This window comes from Sapajus apella, unplaced genomic scaffold (assembly GCF_009761245.1).
Source record: "Sapajus apella isolate SASKATOON/1434 unplaced genomic scaffold, GSC_monkey_1.0 scaffold3, whole genome shotgun sequence".
Taxonomy (NCBI): domain Eukaryota; kingdom Metazoa; phylum Chordata; class Mammalia; order Primates; family Cebidae; genus Sapajus; species Sapajus apella.
This window is the reverse complement of record NW_022436943.1, coordinates 56,369,962-56,388,349: the sequence shown is the minus strand read 5'-3', so window position 1 is coordinate 56,388,349 and position 18,388 is coordinate 56,369,962. Positions and strand designations below refer to the sequence as shown.

Here is an 18,388-nt window from a genome sequence, read left to right as displayed (position 1 = left end):
TCCTGAAGCTGAGACCACAGAGCAGGGTTGAGGACCCCTGGCTGGGCTCCTCCTGGCTCTGGTGTCCGCTGCCTATACAGGAGGGGCCTTGGGAGTAGAATTCTGCTGCTTCCTCACCTCACGCCAGCCCTGGGGAGCAGTGAAGAAACAGAAGGCCCTGCAACTAAGTGGCTTCTCCAGTGTCACACCTTAGGAGCTGCTGGCTCCAAAAGGGGCCACGGCCATTTCAGAGGAGCTTCATGCCTTTGCCCCTCTTCTGCCCTGCGGCCTCAGCTCAATGGCTCTGTTGATGTGGGGCGACACCATACGGGCTGTTTCTGGCTCTTCCCAGGGCTTCGGCACATGCTGCTTCCCTGCCCACTCACTTAATCATCAGGCTCCCATGACCCCTTCAGCGTCACTTCTTCCAGAAAGCCCTCCCTGATCACCTGATCATGGCAGGTCTCCGTTTCGATAGCCTTTGTTATGAGTCACAGCCCCCTGTTTCTGCTGACTGGAGGGCTGGCTCCCTCCTGGTTTGCACCTGCCTTGCTCACTGGCCTGTCATCACCTCACCAAGAGCCCAGCATGTGTGAGGATCCATCACTCCTTTGCTGATGGAACTCACTTGTGCCTGTTCTAACTGCTTCTCCCTGAGGTTGGAATTGTGAAATGCCTTCTAGTCAGTTTCTCCAACACCCTAGACCCAAACCGGACACACACAGGGAGGACATGTTTCTAGCTAACCATCCACTGCTCTTGTGAGGCCAAGTGGCTTATCTCTCAGCCTCAGTGATATTTATAATCTTGCTGTTGGGGGAAATCCTAGCAGCCACCTAGAGTTATTGAAAGAACTGAATGAGCTAATAATGCCCATAAAATTCGTCCCTGGGACCTGGGGCAGAGGAAGCAATTGATAGTTATGGTGTGCCGGTGTGCCGCAGGGGTCTTGGAAGGAGGATGGGAAGGGAGTGGACTGGGAGTCTGGGTGCATGGGGCAGGCTGTGGCATGGCCCCCACCCTTCAAGCCTGTCCCTGTTTGGATTACCCGTTTCTGTCTGGCGCTCACTAATGGCTTCTTTGTCTCGTCTCTAGGTACATGTACCCCTCCATGGATCAGCTGGCTGAAATGCTTCCTGGAGTCCTTCAACAGTTTGGGTAAGAGTGAGGGATCAGCTCCCCCTGCATGTGCACAGCAGCCTGGCTTCTAGTGTCCTCCTGGGACTTGGCTTTGATCCGGGGACTGACCACTAAAATGAAGGTTGCAGATTAAAGATTAGGCAAGAAATCAGCTCGTCACCCTCTGTGAGCACTGTTGTTCGCACAGCCTCTGAGCTCTAGTCTGCCTACTGTAACTTCAGCTTTCCTCTCGCGTGAATGTTAGTTGCATGATGGCGGCCGCCCCACCCATTCTGCTCCTGCCCCCTGTTCTTCCATTTCCTCTCTTTCCCATGGAATGTTCTGGAATGGAGCTGCCTGAGCCCTTAGCTTTTCTCACCACACCATCATTTTTCCAGTGTTCCTCTCTTTTTTGAGCCCTTCAAATAATGATAACTTCATGGTTCTTGCTTGATTTGTTTTCATTCCAAGTTTTAGAATCCAAAATAAAGCTTAAGAATGGGAAGAAATGATGCCGTAACGGGCCTTCCTGTAAATGTCAGACAGCCTCTCAGAGGCTGGGTGGCGGCCAGGAGGGAAGTGAGGAGAAGGGGCGCGGCTCTCCAAGGTCTCGGTCTCTGTCCAATCCTAAAGCACAGTGACCTCAGGGCCGTGCGGGCAGTCACGGCAGCATGCCCCCACGTTGCCTAGCCAGGCAGTCACCCTCAGGAAGTTCTCCGTGTGTCCTTGGGGCTTCCGTCACTCTCTCCTTCTGTGACACGCATTTGTATTTCTGCTTCCAGGCTGAAAAGCATTATTGGCATGGGAACAGGAGCAGGAGCCTACATCCTAACTCGATTTGCTGTGAGTGTTTGGCATTTTTTGAAAATTGCATTTTAAGTAACATTTTAAGATGAAGGAAAACATTTGGAAAAGCATCAGAAACCCAAAAGGGAAAAAGAAATGACCCGTATGCTCCACAGTTTTGTGTGTGTCTGTGTGTGTGTGTGTGTGTGTGTGTGTGTGTGGTGTGAGTACTCATGTGTGTGTGTGTGTGTGTGTGCACGCGCACACGCATGCGCAGGTGTGTGTGTTTATAAATACAGTTGTTACTGTCACAGCTAGAGAGCATTTGTGCACCCTGTCTGATGGATGAGGTTGATGGTGTGTTACACCCATATGGCAGCTGGGAAAGCTGAGCCTTCGTGGGTTGAAGTGACTTGCCGAAGGCAGGTCTGCAAAGCAGTGAGCTTCCTACTTCTCCTGTGCCTCCTCTTTCTCCTTCTCGCGCTCTCTAGGACCCCATCTCGTGTCTGCTGTACTGGAACCTCAGTTTGGCATGGGGTGGGGCCGGGGAGCAGTAGCCGGCTCTGGTGCCCACACTGCCTTTTTCTGGGTACTTCTCCCAAGCTTCGGTTTGCCTTGGAAGGTTCCTAGTGCTTCCGATTGCTGGGCTGTGTGTCTCACTTTGTGTCTTGAATTGCAGCTGAACAACCCTGAGATGGTGGAGGGCCTCGTCCTCATCAACGTGAACCCTTGTGCAGAAGGCTGGATGGACTGGGCCGCCTCCAAGGTGAGGTGGGGGCCTGTCAGGCAGGCATAGGGACAGGTGCACACAGCCTCTGCCTGGAAGAGCCTTGGATCTATGAGCCTTCTCTTTACCCACTCCTCCACGACCCTCTACTGCCCACTCCAGGAAAGAAAGCAGTTCCCTCTGCTTTGCTTAGAACAGTACACATGGCCTCAGCCATTTGCCATTCAGAAGACTTAAATACCACCAAGCTGTCCAAAGCAGGGAAACTACTGGGACACTGGTCCCTGAGCCAGCTTGGAAAAGCATTGCTTGGTACTTAACTTGTGCCAGGCTTTGGTCAAGATGCTGAGCAATCTTTAAGAACAAGGCTTCTTGAGATGAACAAGACACAAGCCTCTAATCTTCGGAATTCATTCACATTATTAGAGAGACATACACGCGTATTTAGTACTGACTGTGCCTGCTGCACATTTGACGATAATAATTAGCTGACGTAGATTGAGAGTTGTCTGTGTGCTGGTTTCATTCTGCATTGCAGTATGTGCATTACCACAGTTAATCTTCATAGTAACTCCAGGAGGTGAGAATTGTTATAACCGTTTCAGAGGTGAAAACTGAGACTCGGAGTGGCTAAGGAGTTTGCCCAGGGCCACATAAAGCTGGGCAGTAGAAAGGGACTGGATGCAGCTCCCTTTGACATTGTGGTTGGTGGACCTGACCATCCTTGCCCCTGGGGCTCCCGTCTGGGATGGGAGACGGCAGGCCTGGTCAGCAGGACGGGCTGCCTGCAGGAGAAAGAACCTGTGCTGTGTTGCCTAGTGTCCTAAGGTTCCTTGTTTGTCTTTATAAAATTATCATTGTGGTGTTTTGTTGTTTTTCCTGTAAAGGCCCCAGTGTTTGCCAAGGAGAGGCAGGGGTCATTGCATTTGAAACAGGACAAAGCCCTTCAAGCTGAGGTGATCCCAGCTTCTCATTTTGAAAGTGCATTTTTGCTGAATTTTGGGTGGCTGCCAGGGACAGAGGGCTTGAAGGGGTTGTGCCTCTTGCCCCTTCTCCCGCCCCTGTCCTAGCCACGTGATTTTCCATTTGTTCTTTGAACATTACTTTAGAATGCGGGAGCCCTTCCCTCCTGCCTAAATGACATTCAAGAGTGGAACACACTCCCTGGATTTTATTTGATTTTCCAGCAAAGGAAGTGACATTCCAGTCAAGCTGTTGGGCTTCATGATCGCTGTTCCAAGTCAGACTTGAAGGTCTGGGGATGGCGACCACTGGCTGGTGTGAACCCTGAGGAATGTCTGCAGGGTCTTAACAGCTGTGCTCCACCCTTCCTTTTCAACCCCAGCCTTGTGAGCACCAGGCATTGGGGTTAGATCCTGTGATATGTGCAGTTACTTCCTGCAGCCCTCACCTTGACCTTGTGGCCTTGAGGTTCCTGGCACTCCCAGTTCCAGATTAGACTGAGACCCACAGGCTGCAACTGCCCAGTGCCACACAGCTGGGCAGTGTCAGGCAAGGGCCAGCCAAGGACCCCCAGGTCTAGAGCGTCTCTTCTACTTATTCTTGCTCAATGCTTTGGTCAGCACACATTTGTGGAGCTCCTGCTGTAAACCTAGTGTTGTCACTGGGGAGAGGTAGGAAAACGAAGATCAGCCAGGTCTTTGGTAATGTCAGTATACTTAGAAAGGGGAAACTGGCTTGGGGGTGATAGAAGAGGGATAGTTGGGAGCCAGGCATACCCTGGGTGTAGACTGGGGAGCTCTGTGTTTTTAGAAGAGGTGAATGGAAGGCCCTCCTTGCTGAGGACTTGGTGAATGTTTGGAGCAGGGTAAGCTAGCAGTAGCTGGGTCTTTATTCAGCACTCCTTTGCTGTGCCTCTTGTGCATGGACCTCTGAAAATGAGGAATTGGATCTAGTCCCAGGCCCTGCATTTCAGGGATCAGGCCCAGGAGGGAAGAGGAGACAGGAACTGAGTTTCTCTCAGGGGGGATGTCCCTGAGGCCTGCATTCAGAGGGGAGTCCAACAGTGCCACTCTGCCCCCAGGGAAGTGGGGTTTTGCTGACCTTGTTAACTACTATCAGCTCCTGGCTTCACCGGCTTTACTCCTCCCCAGATCTCCGGATGGACCCAGGCCCTGCCAGACATGGTGGTGTCCCATCTCTTTGGGAAGGTGAGTTGTGTGGTGTGGCATTCTGTGGTTCCTGCTGAGCACTGAATTATGTGGTGCTCAGTACAGGGCCCCGTGTGGGGGTGGAGACAGCAAGACACAATCAGTGGGGCCACCGAGCTGGTGCTCATGAGATACGTGATGTTATTCATTCATAAGCAACAGGTATTCATTGTCTCTCTCTTTTTATATGTGTCTTTTAAAAACAGCTGTTTGAAGTACCATTAACTGCACAAATTTAAAGCACACAATTTGCTAAATTTGACATATGTGTACATTTGTAAAGCCATCACTGTAATCAGGAGAATAACGTCTCCGTCACCCCAAGAGTTTCCTTGCACCCCTTGATAACCCTCCTCCCCAGACAACTTCTGATCTGCTTCTGTCTCTCTAGGTGGCTTTGCAATTCCTAGATTTTTATGTAAATGGCATTATACAGTATGCACTCTTTCATTTATTTATTTATTTTTGGTCTGGCTTCTTTCACTCAGCGTAACTATTCTGAGATCGGTCCGTGTTGGTGGGTGGATCGATAGTTTTTTCCTAGGCTGGGTGCAGTGCTCGCACCTGTAATCCCAGCACTTGGGGAGGCCATGGCAGGAGGACGAGTTGAGCTTGGGAGTTCAAGACCAGCCTGAGCAACATAGTGACACCCTGTCTCTTCAAAAAAAGTAAAAATTAGCTAGGCATGGCGGTGCATGCCTATAGTCCTAGCTACTTGGGAGGCTGAGGGAGGAGGATCGCTTGAGCCCAGGAGTCTGAGGTTATAGTGAGCTGTGATTGCCCACTGCACCCTATATCTTAAAATCGGTGTATTCCTTTTTAGTGCTGAGAAGTATTCCATTTATGTATGTGCAACAGTCTGCTTTTCTCTTCATCTGTTGATAAGGCCTCTGGGCTGTTTCCAGTTTGGGGCTGTTATAAATCTGGTCTATGGCAAACATGTCTGTGGAGGTAGCCGTGCGCTGGGCTCCATCCTAAGAGCTTCACAAGTGTAAACTGTAGGGTTCCACCCAGGAGCTCTGTGACCCGTGTGATATATTCTGTTCTCATTCCCAGTGTGTGGAAGAGGAAACTGAGATCAGAGAGGTTGAGTGACTTGTGTAGGGTCTCACAGCCAGGGAGAGGTAGAGTCAGTGTTTGAACCTATGAATCTGGCTTCATTCTGGTAACCACAGCAGGAGGGCGGCTGCCTGTGCTGCTGCCCGGCTCTTAGATGAGCTGCTCCTCTGCAGAGTCACCCCACTGAGGGTGAGCGAGCCAAGTCGCTCAGCGTGCTAGAGTGAGTGGTCATCTTCTCATCAGCTCAGCCTGCCTGGCCCAGACTCTGGTTTGGTGTCTTCAGCTGGGGCCAGCTGCCCTCAGGAAGGACATGCCATGGGCTTGGCTGGAAGCTGAGGGTCTGGAAAACCCCTGGGTTGCCTGAAATTGCAGTGACCTGCTTTGCCTACTGTGAATGGTCCACATATCGCTGTCTCCTTGTAGCGAACATGTGTGACCATCTGACACCCACGCGAGTCCTGGGGAAACACAAAGGAGGGATCATGGAGAGCCAGGCATACCCTGGGTGTAGACTGGGGAGCTCTGTGTTTTTAGAAGAGGTGAATGGAAGGCCCTCCTTGCTGAGGACTTGGTGCATGTTTGGAGCAGGGTAAGCTAGCAGTAGCTGGGTCTTTATTCAGCACTCCTTTGCGGTGCCTCTTGTGCATGGACCTCTGAAACTAAGGAATTGGATCTGGTCCCAACTCCACTCTGGAGTTGCCAAGTACGCCAGGGAAACAGTCTCCACTCTGGAGTTGGCGAGCACAGCTGCTGGGTTTGCCTGTTGTATTGGTTTCCTGTGGCTTCTGGAACAAATTGCCAGAAGCAGGATGGCTTAGAACAATGCAGGTGGGCCGGGCGTGGTGGCTCACGCCTGTAATCCCAGCACTTTGGGAGGCCAAGGCGGATGGATCACCAGAGGTCAGGAGTTTGAGATGAGCCTGGCCAACATGGTAAAACCCCATCTCTACTAAAAATAAAAAATCAGCTGGGTGTGGTGGCACATGTCTGTAACCTCAGCTACTCGGGAGGCTGAGACAGGAGAATTGCTTGAACCTGGGAGATGGAGGCTGCATTGAGCCAAGATCACACCATTGCACTCCAGCCTGGGTGAGACAGAGGGATACTCCATCTTAAAACAACAGCAACAAGAAAAGAACAACAAAAATGTATTCTCCCACAGCTCTGAGTCTAGAACTCCGACATCAAGTGCTGGCAGGGCCGCCCCTCCTTCACAGGCTCTAGGGGAAAATCTTCCTGGCTTCTTACTGCTCTAGGTCACTGTCGGCATTCCTTGTCCAGTGGCTGCTCACGCCGCCCTCTGCCTCTGTCTTCACGTGATCTTCTCTGTGTGTGTTTCAGTTCTCCCTCGCCTTGCTCTTTTGAGGACACTTCCCACTGGATTTGGTCCCCACTCATGTCATCCAGGACGATCTCATATCAAGATCCTTAATTGATTACATCTGCAAAAACCCATTTCCCCAGCAAGTTTGCATTCTCAAGTTGAGGAGATTTGACATGGACACATCTTCTGAGGGCCACAGTTTAGCCCACGATAGCCCTCTTTCCTCTTTACGATTTAATCTTCAGCGTGTGATACATTTTCCCTGTCCTGAGTGTGGAATCTGAAACTGATGGGAATTGGGAAACACTTAGAGCCACTGTCTGTGTTTCCTTGGAGGAGGGGTCCCAGGCATAGTGTTGAGCATCTGACCTGACTGTACCTCACGTTATTTGGAGACTGATGGTCAGGCTGTGGTGTCTGAGGGTGCCCCGAGATGGCTACAGCCGGTGTTGACCTGACATCCCAGCGTGATTCCTGTTTTTTCCAGAGTTTATGTCTTAGTAGCCAGTTGGGCTCCTTGCTGCCTGAATGATCCTGGACTGTTTGATGCAGCCCAAGCTTGATGTCAGCTTTCTTTGACTTCCAACTCCAACCCCTCCTCTGGTTGCCACTGGTCACATCACACCCTTGTGTGAGACCTACAGTGCCTGCCCTTTTACAGATGAGAAACAGAGCAGACAAATCGTTTGTTTGTCACAAATGACATTCAAAAAGCATCCGAAGACGGGGAGGCTGAGGCTGACTTCCCCAAGGCTCGGGCTGGCCACGATGGGAGTCGCAGTTGCCCTTCTTTCCAGCAACTTCCTGTTATGTGAGATGGTTTCGGTTTTCAAGCAGGAAAAATTTCTTTTCAGCTCTTTCCATTGAAAAATAATTACTAGCATTTGCATCCAGTTTTTATTGTTTGCAGAGGTGAGAACACAACCTAGTGAAGTAGGCAACATTATCCCCCAACCACTGACTTTTTTTTTTTTTAAGAGATCTGAGACTCAGAGAGGTTAAAAGATTTGTCCAAGAAAAGGGCAGTGATGAAGCGAATTTCTAGATCCAGGAAGTCTGACTTCACATTGAAAATCCCTAAGTAATGTGTTCAGAAGGGCGGGCTGTGGCCTTCCAGGACTGGGGTCTTTTCTGCTCCCGGTGGATAGTGAAATCCCCGTTTGCACCTGGCTAGGCATGCTGCTTTCCCGAAGGTTTTTTAGGTCCATTGCTGTCTTGTGGATTAGGCATTATGATCTTTACTTTGTACCCAAATAACCTGGAGAATGGAGAGAGTAGTGACCAGCCAGCGGCACAGGACGATATTGACCGCCTTCTCCCCTCCCTAAATGCAGGAAGAAATGCAGAATAACGTGGAGGTGGTCCACACCTACCGTCAGCACATCGTGAATGACATGAACCCCGGCAACCTGCATCTGTTCATCAACGCCTACAACAGGTGTGGGATGCCGTGCAGTCACATCATTGCTATTTATTAGGTGTTTTCTGTCGATCTGAAATAGGGGCAAGTGAGAGGGAGAGTGTAAAATGAGTGGAAGATGCAGGCCCTACATCTGAGCAAAGAGATTCCTAGGACGGGTGCCCAGGAAGGACACCTGGCCTGTAAGCTGGGGTTCCTGGCATTTAGCTCATCTTGAAGGGATCTGAACAAACACTCCAGACCCCTGGGGCTGCAGAAGTGAGAGGGACGCGGTTGCACAGTCAGAGGGTTGAGAGTGAATGTGTGTGCTCACTGCTGACCTTCACGAAGAGCCAAATGTGGGAAGAGCCAAGTGAGGGAGCAGCAAAGCACTCCTGGAGGGCGGGATAATCCAGGCAGGCTTCTGGGAGTTTACCATCTCAAGGATAAGGAGGACCTGAACACAGCCTTTGGCTAAGGCGTGGCCCTCTTAGGGCCAGCACTAGGGGCTTATCTGGAGCTCAGCTAGGGGAGGAGACAGCTCAGGGCCACTGGTGTCAGCCAGAGAGTCTGGAGTCTTCCAGGGAGCTCACTCAGCCTGCTGAGCCAGCTCTGCCACGCTTCCAAAACAGGAGACAGAAATGAGCCCCATCGTGTTGATCTCTGCGCAAATGTTAATAATGTGACTTCCTGAAATTAACATTTGTAACAGAGCTTAGTAGCTGCCCCCTTCTGCTCTTCTGCCCTCATCTCAGTGGTCACATCCTCACTATGTGACTGAAGAAGCAGAAGCCTAGCAGTGCATTCACGTAGCAAACACTTCCTGAAAACTGGAGTGAGTCAGGCATTTGGCTGGGCGTTGGAGACACAGAGGGCACCAGCACAGCCCGCAGACTCCACACGCTAACTTGTCTGCACACATAGCACAGTCATTAATGGACCCCGCTCAGAATCCCGCTAGGAGGGTCCTGGTATTGTCATTTCCTGTTGAGGAGGCAAAGGCTCAGAGAGGCCCAGTGTTCTCCCCAAGGCCACACAGCTAGAAAGTGGCGGAGCGTGATTTGGACCCTGCGTGTCTAACTCCAGGCCGTGAGCTGGGAAAGAACGTCTCGTGTTGGGAGCTATAAGACCTCAGAGAGGGTGGGCGGCCGCCTGCAGGGCGGGTGGTCGCGCTGGACGGGGCCCGCGCTGGGCCTCACGCTAGTGCAGCGGGAAACCACTGCGAGATGGGAGCATGCAAAGACCAGCCTGAGTCTTAAGGAGATCATTGAACTCAGAGCTGGTGAGGCTGGGACTTAAAGTAAGAGGCTGCAAGAGCATTTGGAGATCTCTTCTTACATTTGGCCCTCTGTCAGGTGGGGGCTCTGACTAGGGGGACAGGGAAGGCAGGGACCTTCTATAGTGGAGGACCCGACTTCTAGTCCCGTTAAAAAAAAAGTCACAAAAAATATTTGTGACAAAATAAGGGGGACTCTGCTTGAAATGCGTGGGTCCTGCTGTCCCTCTAAACAGGTCTGTGGACACCAAAAGGGTGTGTCATCCTGAAAGCCACAGGGCCTCTGGCAGGGGAGGGATGTGGGTGGTTTGCCAGAATGGCCACTGGCGGGACCTCCCGGGCTTGGCTGGCCGGGAGTGGGGGCTTTCTCCAGAGGAGGGTGCTCCCGCTCATGCTAATAATGCGTTTCTTTCCTGCAGCCGGCGTGACCTGGAGATTGAGCGACCAATGCCGGGGACCCACACAGTCACCCTGCAGTGAGTGGCTTTTCCCTCCCTCAGCATTGCAGGCAGGGCTTCCCCCGTACATGCGGACTTGCTGGCAGGGTCTTCTTTCTGAGTGTGGCATGACCTTGCGCCAGTGAGACCTGGATGTATTCTACCCAGAGACTGAGCGTTACCCTGCCTGACTGGACTTATCCCCATGCCAGTGGCATCTGTCTCTAGGGTATCCCCATGACCTAGGCCTTTGATCTTGGAGGAGGATTGTTGATTGTACTTGGGTCAGCATTTATTAAGCACCTATTACATCAGTAGCTGTGTGAGGCTTTGCTTCATGAAACCTAGAGATGGATAGCACAGGACCCAGCCTTAAAGCGCTCTATAAGTCCAGGAGGAAAAGACAGTCACAGAAGGAACTAACTGGGATTCCCCCAGTAATGATAGTGTCCTTTTGTGGTTGAGTAAACTGCACTGTATGACACTTGGAAACCTGGCACATCATTGCCTTTGTCCTTCATGCTGTTCTTGTTTCTGTCTTGATTACCAGCAAAGTTCTGCTGACCCCTCCTTGAGAAGATGCTTTAAGAGAAAAGCACTGGGCACAGAAATTCCCTGGCTGAAATTCATACTAAGTTGTAAATGACTATTAACCAATTTTATCCCAAGATCAAAGGAGAATGAAGTAAAAGCTCAAAGGGTGTTAGGGAAACCAAAATGACATTGTTTTTAGAATGCAGGCCCCGGCCTGGCAGGCCTGGGAGCAGGACAGTATTTAAAGGAAACTTGCGCTAATTCTCTGCTCTGTCCCTCACCCCAGGTGCCCTTCTCTGTTGGTGGTGGGGGACAGCTCGCCTGCAGTGGATGCTGTGGTATGTCAAAATCACAGCTGGTTTCTGTGGTTAACTCAACAGGCTAAGTCTGGTTGACTTTGGTGAAGTGGTCCTGCCCTCTCCTCCTCTCCCCTGCCCTGTCAGGGCAAGTGATTTTTGAAATGCCATATTGGCCTTTGGGCAGAGGGCCTAGCCGAGTCTCTCCCTGGTGGTTGCCAGCCCTGGCTGCTTGTCAGTGTCTCCTCTCCCAAGCCCCCTCACCCGCCGACCTGTGTCCCATTGGACTGTTTATGTGGACGTGTGTGCCACCTGGCTTCCTGGCCAAGAGACTCGCCTCTTACTTGGGAAGCAAATGGATCTTTCCAAACTGAGTGGTGGCTGATGAGCTGGCAGGGGACAGAGGTACTGGGAAGCAGGGCTCAGCAAAGCTTTCTGAGCCCTCTCACCCATTAACTCCCACCTGCAACTTTGTGGCAGCAAAGAGAGGACTCTGCCTTTCAGACAACCCCACAGCTGGGGAGACGGAAGACTTAGGGGCTGTGGGTCAGAGTCCTAGAGCACTGGCATGCCTTGTGCAGTGATCTGCAGAGTGACATTTGCAAATGTTTGTGTAGTAAAGACCTGGCGTGCCTTAATGAATCATGAGTTTCTTATGGGCTGACTGACTGAAGATAATCATGGGATACATCAATAGAGATACACTGTTCAAATCAAGGGAGGTGATAGTTTTACTTGAGACATTGTGAACATCATGGGTTATATGTGGGTATTCTGCCCAATTCTGGATGCCCCTTTCAAGGGGGTCACTGACAAAGAGGGAAACCAGCTTAGTCAATGTGATTTTACATGAAGAATAGTTGTTAGATCTGGGAATGTTAAACGTGTAGAATCTCTGGCAGGTGCTGGTTAAACAAGGATATTCATTTAGCAGGTATTTCTGCAGTATCACTTACATTTCAGCTAATCTTTGTAAGAACCCTTTGAAAAAGGTATCATTCCATTTTATTGATGAGGAAACTGAGGCCCAAAGAAGTTAAGTAACTTACCCAAGGTCATACAGTGGTAATGGCAAGGCTGGGATTTAAAGCCACATCTGCTGAATCTCAAACGCCACATACTTTTGTCTTTGCCAGCCGAAATCCTGGAGTTTCTGGTGACAGCGGCAGAGTGGCGGGAAAGGGGAAGATGTTTTGACTTTGGCTTCACATAGAAAATTAACAGATTCCCTCCTTCTTGTGCAGGTGGAATGCAACTCGAAATTGGACCCAACGAAGACCACTCTCCTCAAGGTACAGGAAAAACACTCGGGGGCTGCTTCTGTGGTCTCATAGAAACTCTCACGTTTTCTGCACCATTGAGTTGGGCTTGAAAGCCTCACGATCAGAAACCGTAGAATTGATGATTTCCAAACATCTGTTGGGAGCCGAGTGGTGGTCTGAGGCTGCGAAGTGGGGCATCCTCCCTCTCCGGGACTGCAGGATCCCTCAGCGGGCTGCTGGTCTGAGGGCTTTGGGGACAGAGAGGCCAGGGATGGCTAGGCAGGGGCCCTCCATAGGTTGGGGCCAGGACATTCCTCCAAAAGGAACATCTGCTTGTCACAAGAGGAGACGTCTCCCAAGGCTGGGGAAGGACAGGACTTTCTCCAGCAGGTAGTTGAGCCTCTGTAGCAACCTCCGCTGGTCCCTTGCCCGTTAGGACTGATTGCACAATGCAAGCCACTGGCTGTTTGTGGCAGCCTTGTCCGGAGATGCAGCACAAGAGTAGGAGCCTTTCAGAGGGGTCTCCCGGCCTGGGTGGAGCCCTGCAGTGACAGGTGGCCAGGAGGGACCTAGGTAGAGATGAGGTGGCTCCCTTGCACTGGGGGAAGGACAAGGAGATGAAATCTGAAGGTCACCGTGCCCTCAACTTCCCCCATAGAAGTAGAATGCCTTTGAAAGGCATGCGTTGGGTGTCTGATACTTGTTGGGTGGGATGCTGTTTTCCTATATTGGGCTCTTTACACAGATTTTCTTTCAAGATTCCCTCAAAAGGAAATGGCAAGATTAGAAGCTGCTGGGCGTCAAGCTTGCATAATGCCATACTTTGAGGACTGTTTTCATAAGTATCACAAAGTGGGTGGCTTCAAGCAACAGATACTTATTCTCTTTTAGTTCTGAAAGCCGGAAGTCCGAAATCAAGGTGTGGGCAGGGCTGTGCCGGCTCTGAAGGCGCTAGGGGAGAGTCCTGCCTGCCTCCTCCAGCTTCTGGTGGCTGCGGGCCGCACGTGGTGCACCTTACTGGGAGGTGCATCGTTCCCGTCCCTGCCTCCATCCTCACTCAGCACTCTCCCCATGTATCCCTGCGTCCATGTCCAGACTTCCTGCTTTTAATAACGTCAGCCATTGTATTTAGAATCCACTCTAATCCAGTCTGACCTTATCTTAACTTGATTGTACCTACAAATACCCTATTTCCAAGTACGGTCCCATTGATAGGCACTGGGATTAGGACTCCAGTATGCCTATTTAGGGGGCATAATTCAACCACAGCCCACAGCAAAGGGCAGGTGGCCTGACTGAGGTCAGGTGGCCGATTTGATGGTAGATCCGGGAACAGAACTCACTTTGGCCTGATTCTAGAGACTCTCCCACAGCGCCAGCCCAGTAGTTGATGCTGTGGTGTGCGGAGTTTGGGGGATTCGCCAAGTAGACTACCTGCCACAAAGCCCACAAGCTACAAGCTAAATGCGCTGAGTGCTGCGCCTGGAGGGAAGCTCGGGGGTCCTGCTCCCTGCCTGCCGGTTGAGCTGAGGGCTGCCCCAGGTCAGCGTCGCCTTGTGGCTAGTGTTGAAAGTCCAGACTTGAGGCACCCTGGGCTGTGGGATGGCCACAGCCTCACCACCCCCACGAACTCCTCCAGCCCTGTTTCGCCCCAGGCCACCCTCCCCCCAGCCTCACCCTGCTCCCTTGCCCTCAGCCCTGCTCATTTGCAGTCTGGATGGACATCCTCCGGTGCTACAATGGCCTCTTGAGGTTTGGTGATTTCACAGGAACTTTGAAAGTCCACCTCTTAGGAAGGGTACTGGTCAGGAGCTGAATCCGGCCCGAAGCTGCAAATTCAACTGCTTCCTTTTGAGGGAGACTTTCAGGGGAATGCAGGGGAAGGGCCTTGTGATCAAACCCCTTCGGGTCAGACAGATCCTGGCCAGAATCTTGCAAGTTCCTCAGGCTCTTTCTGGCCCCGTTTCTGCCTGTGAAATGGGACCACTGTACCTTCCATGGTTCTTAGGGAATTGAGTGAAATAATTTATAGGGCTTAGCATAGTGCCTGGCACGTAGTAAGCTACAAGTGATGGTGTGCCAACAAGACCCCAGCAGCCTTGCTTGGTGGGACTGGGGTGCTCCCACCCATGGTCCACCCAGTGCCTCCGTTGTAAGGCAGGACAAGGCAAGGCAGGGCAGCTGGCAGATGCGCACTGTTTTCGGAAGGAACTCAGTGTGCAGATGGCCCTGGCTGTGGTGTTGGCCACTAACCAACTTCCCTCTCTCCTAGATGGCGGACTGTGGTGGCCTCCCTCAGATCTCCCAGGTGAGTGCCGCCTTGGCTTTCGCATTCCACACCTGTTGCCTCTCCGTGGGTGGAGGGCATGTGCCTCTGTGACACCTGTTTCTTCACTGCCTTGTTATGACACCGGACACGGTTTGTGGAGTGTTGAGTAAAGGTGCTGTACAGGAGGACTCTGATCCCCGAGGACCCGGCCCCTGTGGAGTCGGTGATACTGCGATTCACAGAGATTAGGGGATTTGCCAAGTAGATATACTTTAGTCCTCATGGGTCAGAATCTAGTGTAACTGCCCCAAAGACCACAAGCTTCTGCTGGAGCGAAGGGCCCCAGGGAGCTCCAGCCCAGAGCAGAGGGACATGGAGGAGATTAAACCGATTGTGGGTGTGTGTGTGCGCATGTTAAGTGTGTGTGTACATGTACGGATAAACACATTGATCCACGTAATGTGTTTGCTGCATAGCCGACTCCTTCAGTTTCCCCTCCTATAAATAATCTCACCAACCTAACAAGTAAACTTTTAATCTGTTGTCTTACAATTATATATCCTGATAGTTTTGTGTCCTACCTTAAAATGGAATGAGTTTTTGTCATCCTTTTTCTCCAAAACCCGCCCTGCCTCCTTTCTTCCTCCTCTTTTCCTTTCTCTGCTTAAAATGAGAACAGATGTAACCCTGGCCATAATTAAAAGAATTTTCAGAGCTTCAGAGGAGCTCAACTAGTGCAGGCTTGTGGGACACGCGCCCAGGGAGGAGCAATTCCTCTGTAACACTGTCGTCGTGTGCCCTTGCAAGTTAGGTGTGTGTTTTCAAAGGGTTTTCCCATCCTTGATTAAATTAGGTCCTTGCAATGGTCCTCAGCGGTAGGAAGAGCAAGCATTTTATTCCAGTGTCACAGAAGAGGAGACTGAGGCTAAAGGTTGAGAGAGATGGCCCATGATTGCTGCAGCCGAAATTGGGCCCAGATATTCTCTCTCTCAAGCCTGGATTCTTGGCTGTCTCCACCGTCTTGAACACAGGCGTCCCTGTTCTCTGCAGCCCTGACCTGCATCTCTTATCTCTTTCTTCCACTGTTACACAAATTCCAGAGGGCAATTTGAGCATAGCCTCTCTTTTAACTGTCATGTGGCTCTATCAGAGTGCTGGCAGGAGTTAGCGGAGAGCAGAGAGAGAGGGAGTCAGCCCAGCCTCTGCCAGTGCGCTCTCGCTGTCTCAGGAGAACAGGACCCCGGGCAGTGGATACAACAGTTGGAAGTAACTGAAGAACAGATATGCTTTGCATGTATCCCCTCGATAATTGAGCATTCACCTCCTAATTTAGCTTAAATTAACTGAGAGAACTGGTAAAACTGGATGTGGTCTCAGCATTCCCTATGCATTTCACTTAAAGTAGCCCGGTTAGTTGTTAATAACTTGGTTTCTCTATCCATCCAACGAACCATCCAACCATCATTCATCCATTCATTCTTCATGTCGTTTCTTTCTTTTGCCTTTCTTACATTCATATTTCTCTTCTTTCTCCTTCCTTCTGCCCATCAAGTCTTTTTTTATCCATCTATCCATCCTTCCCTCCATCCATCCATCCATCCATCCATCTTTTTCTTTCTACCCATCCCTCTGTCCATCATCCCTTCTTCCTTCCAGGCAATCTGCTATTGAGGCTGATAGTGACTTGCCTCAAGAAACAAGTGTTTTGGGTTTGGAGAGACTAGGACCCACCACTTACTTGTTGCGGGACCTCGAATGAATTTACCTCTCCAAATCTCTTCCGATATGAAATGTATCTAAGGTAGCACTGACCTCATAAGGGGTTGTCAGGAGTAAGTGAATGCACACAGCAAAGCCCCTTGCACGGGGAGTGGCTCTCCCTGGTCCAGATGCTAGGTTGGACACGTCCCGTTGTGCAGTCTCCCCAGAGACACACAGAAACAGCTGTGGCACTGTGCCGTGTATTACAGGTGAGGAAACTGGCTCAGGCAGGTTGTGTCACTTGTCCAAGTTCCACAGCTGTGGGGTGCATTTCCCATCATTATCCCATAGTCTTCCTTTGACTTTCGTGTTTTGTCCTGTCAACACGTGATGGCCTTTGTCTTGAGCCAAGCTCTCAAATGAAAGTGACCACATGAAAGGCTCAAATGAAAGGCTCCCCATGGCCTTGGGTGATCTGGTCCCTCAGCGACTGACTGCATTTTCTCTCCCTGTCCCTCACAGCCGGCCAAGCTCGCGGAGGCCTTCAAGTACTTCGTGCAGGGCATGGGATACAGTGAGTATGGCGTTCCCGGTGTGCAGTGGGCCAGGGCGGGTGTCGGAATTAGAAGTGCTCTGTCCTGAGCCAGTCTTGGATGAGCAATTCTGTATCTTCTTGGCCAGCTTCAGCTTTCTGCAAATGGAGCAGGGCTGAGGAAGAAACGTTTAGGTGTGTGGAGGGTGCGTGTTGCAGCCTGGAGGGTCTAGCCTCTCGTTTATACCAGAGAGGCTCATTTTCCTTCTTTGTTGAACAGAAGTTGTTTCACACCAGGGATTTTGGGGGGTTAGATGAGGACTGTCCCTTTAAACACCAAGACAATGACAAATAGTGAAACAATAATATTTTTTAAGCTTTTGATCACAAGTTTTAAGAGACTACCAGCTGTAGTGATGATGAAGATGTCGATGATAATGAAGGATTACTAACACATTATTTTCTCTCATCTAACCACACGGTAATCCTTGACATATTCTTAGCCCCATCTTATCCATGTTGAAGCTGAGGCTTTGGGGGTCTAAGCAGGAAGCAGAGGGCAGGTCTGTAGAAGTTCTCTGAAGACTGTGCAGCTCTGTGGAAGTGGGCTAATGCTAATGTGGCTTATATTCAAGGCGAAGCATGTCACAGTCAAGTCATAAGCTTTGGGAAGTGGAGGACACATTGGAAGCATAATTCAGGAACTCGCTAATTCTTACTTCATAGTTACCGTCTGTTACATACAGCCTTTTTTCCAGAAGCGCCGTCCCAGGACTAGGACAGACCCTGGTGAGTCGCAGCTGGGCTGAACAGCAGCCACGGTCACTGCTGTGGGCTTGTCAGCTGTGGTCCAACCCCAACGTGACTCTGCGCTCTTCTGACCCTACTGCTCAAAACTATAATTTGTGTGCCCTTCGTAACTAGGAAGGTGTTGAACTTCTGATCCCTTTTATCTTTTCCGTGAACTGTTAGCCCGTGTAAAATAGTAAGAGTATACTTGGTACACTGCCTGCAGTCCCGGCCTCAGCCTCAGCCGTGATTAGCTATAGCAAGGTGGGGGGCTGGCAGGTTTGATTGATGTGCCTCAGGCTCAGACAGGATCCACATCCCCAGATGCCCTCTTCAACAGAAGATAGCTGTCCGTGGAGCCCCTGCCTTTCTAGCAGGGAGGGCTGGAAGTTGCAGGCAAAGGCTGTCACTGGAGAGAGACATGGAGAGAGCCCGGGCAGCCCTGGTTTACCCTGCAGGGTGTGAACTGTGGCTCCCATTTGTCTTGGCCCCGCCAGGGTTTGGATTTCTGCTTTAAGAGTGTGTTCTGGAGAGAAAGGAAGTGAAAGCTAGACCTCCTCTTTCTCCCCAAATCAGCTTCGATTTGCAGAAAGCCGTAACCTCTCGCAGGTCTTGGGGGGAAAATAACAGGAAGAGCTATGGTCTCAAAGGCATCAGCCAAAGAGAAGGAAAGGAACAGGTCGCTGGGCTCCTGCACATGGCGGGGGGGGGCGGGGGGGAGGGGAGGG

The 18,388-nt window shown here is 51.0% G+C and overlaps 1 protein-coding gene and 1 long non-coding RNA gene across 3 annotated transcripts in view; one reads left to right on the top strand and one right to left on the bottom strand.

Annotated features, from left to right (window-relative positions):
• The window catches only part of NDRG1 (N-myc downstream regulated 1), a 59,114-nt gene that overhangs the window by 37,108 nt on the left and 3,618 nt on the right, over positions 1-18,388 (top strand). For both annotated transcript variants that reach the window (XM_032254054.1, XM_032254044.1), the window contains exons 6-15: positions 1,075-1,137; positions 1,881-1,941; positions 2,564-2,650; positions 4,726-4,782; positions 8,500-8,603; positions 10,260-10,316; positions 11,098-11,149; positions 12,352-12,399; positions 14,642-14,677; positions 16,862-16,913. In XM_032254054.1, coding sequence (XP_032109945.1) covers positions 1,075-1,137; positions 1,881-1,941; positions 2,564-2,650; positions 4,726-4,782; positions 8,500-8,603; positions 10,260-10,316; positions 11,098-11,149; positions 12,352-12,399; positions 14,642-14,677; positions 16,862-16,913 — 617 coding nt within the window. The remainder of the gene's footprint in view (positions 1-1,074; positions 1,138-1,880; positions 1,942-2,563; positions 2,651-4,725; positions 4,783-8,499; positions 8,604-10,259; positions 10,317-11,097; positions 11,150-12,351; positions 12,400-14,641; positions 14,678-16,861; positions 16,914-18,388) is intronic.
• On the bottom strand, positions 8,002-11,567 carry LOC116534028. Its single transcript, XR_004261558.1, has 3 exons — positions 11,557-11,567; positions 9,671-9,672; positions 8,002-8,090 (listed from the first exon to the last, which is right to left on the bottom strand). It is a non-coding gene; the product is annotated as an uncharacterized LOC116534028 (long non-coding RNA).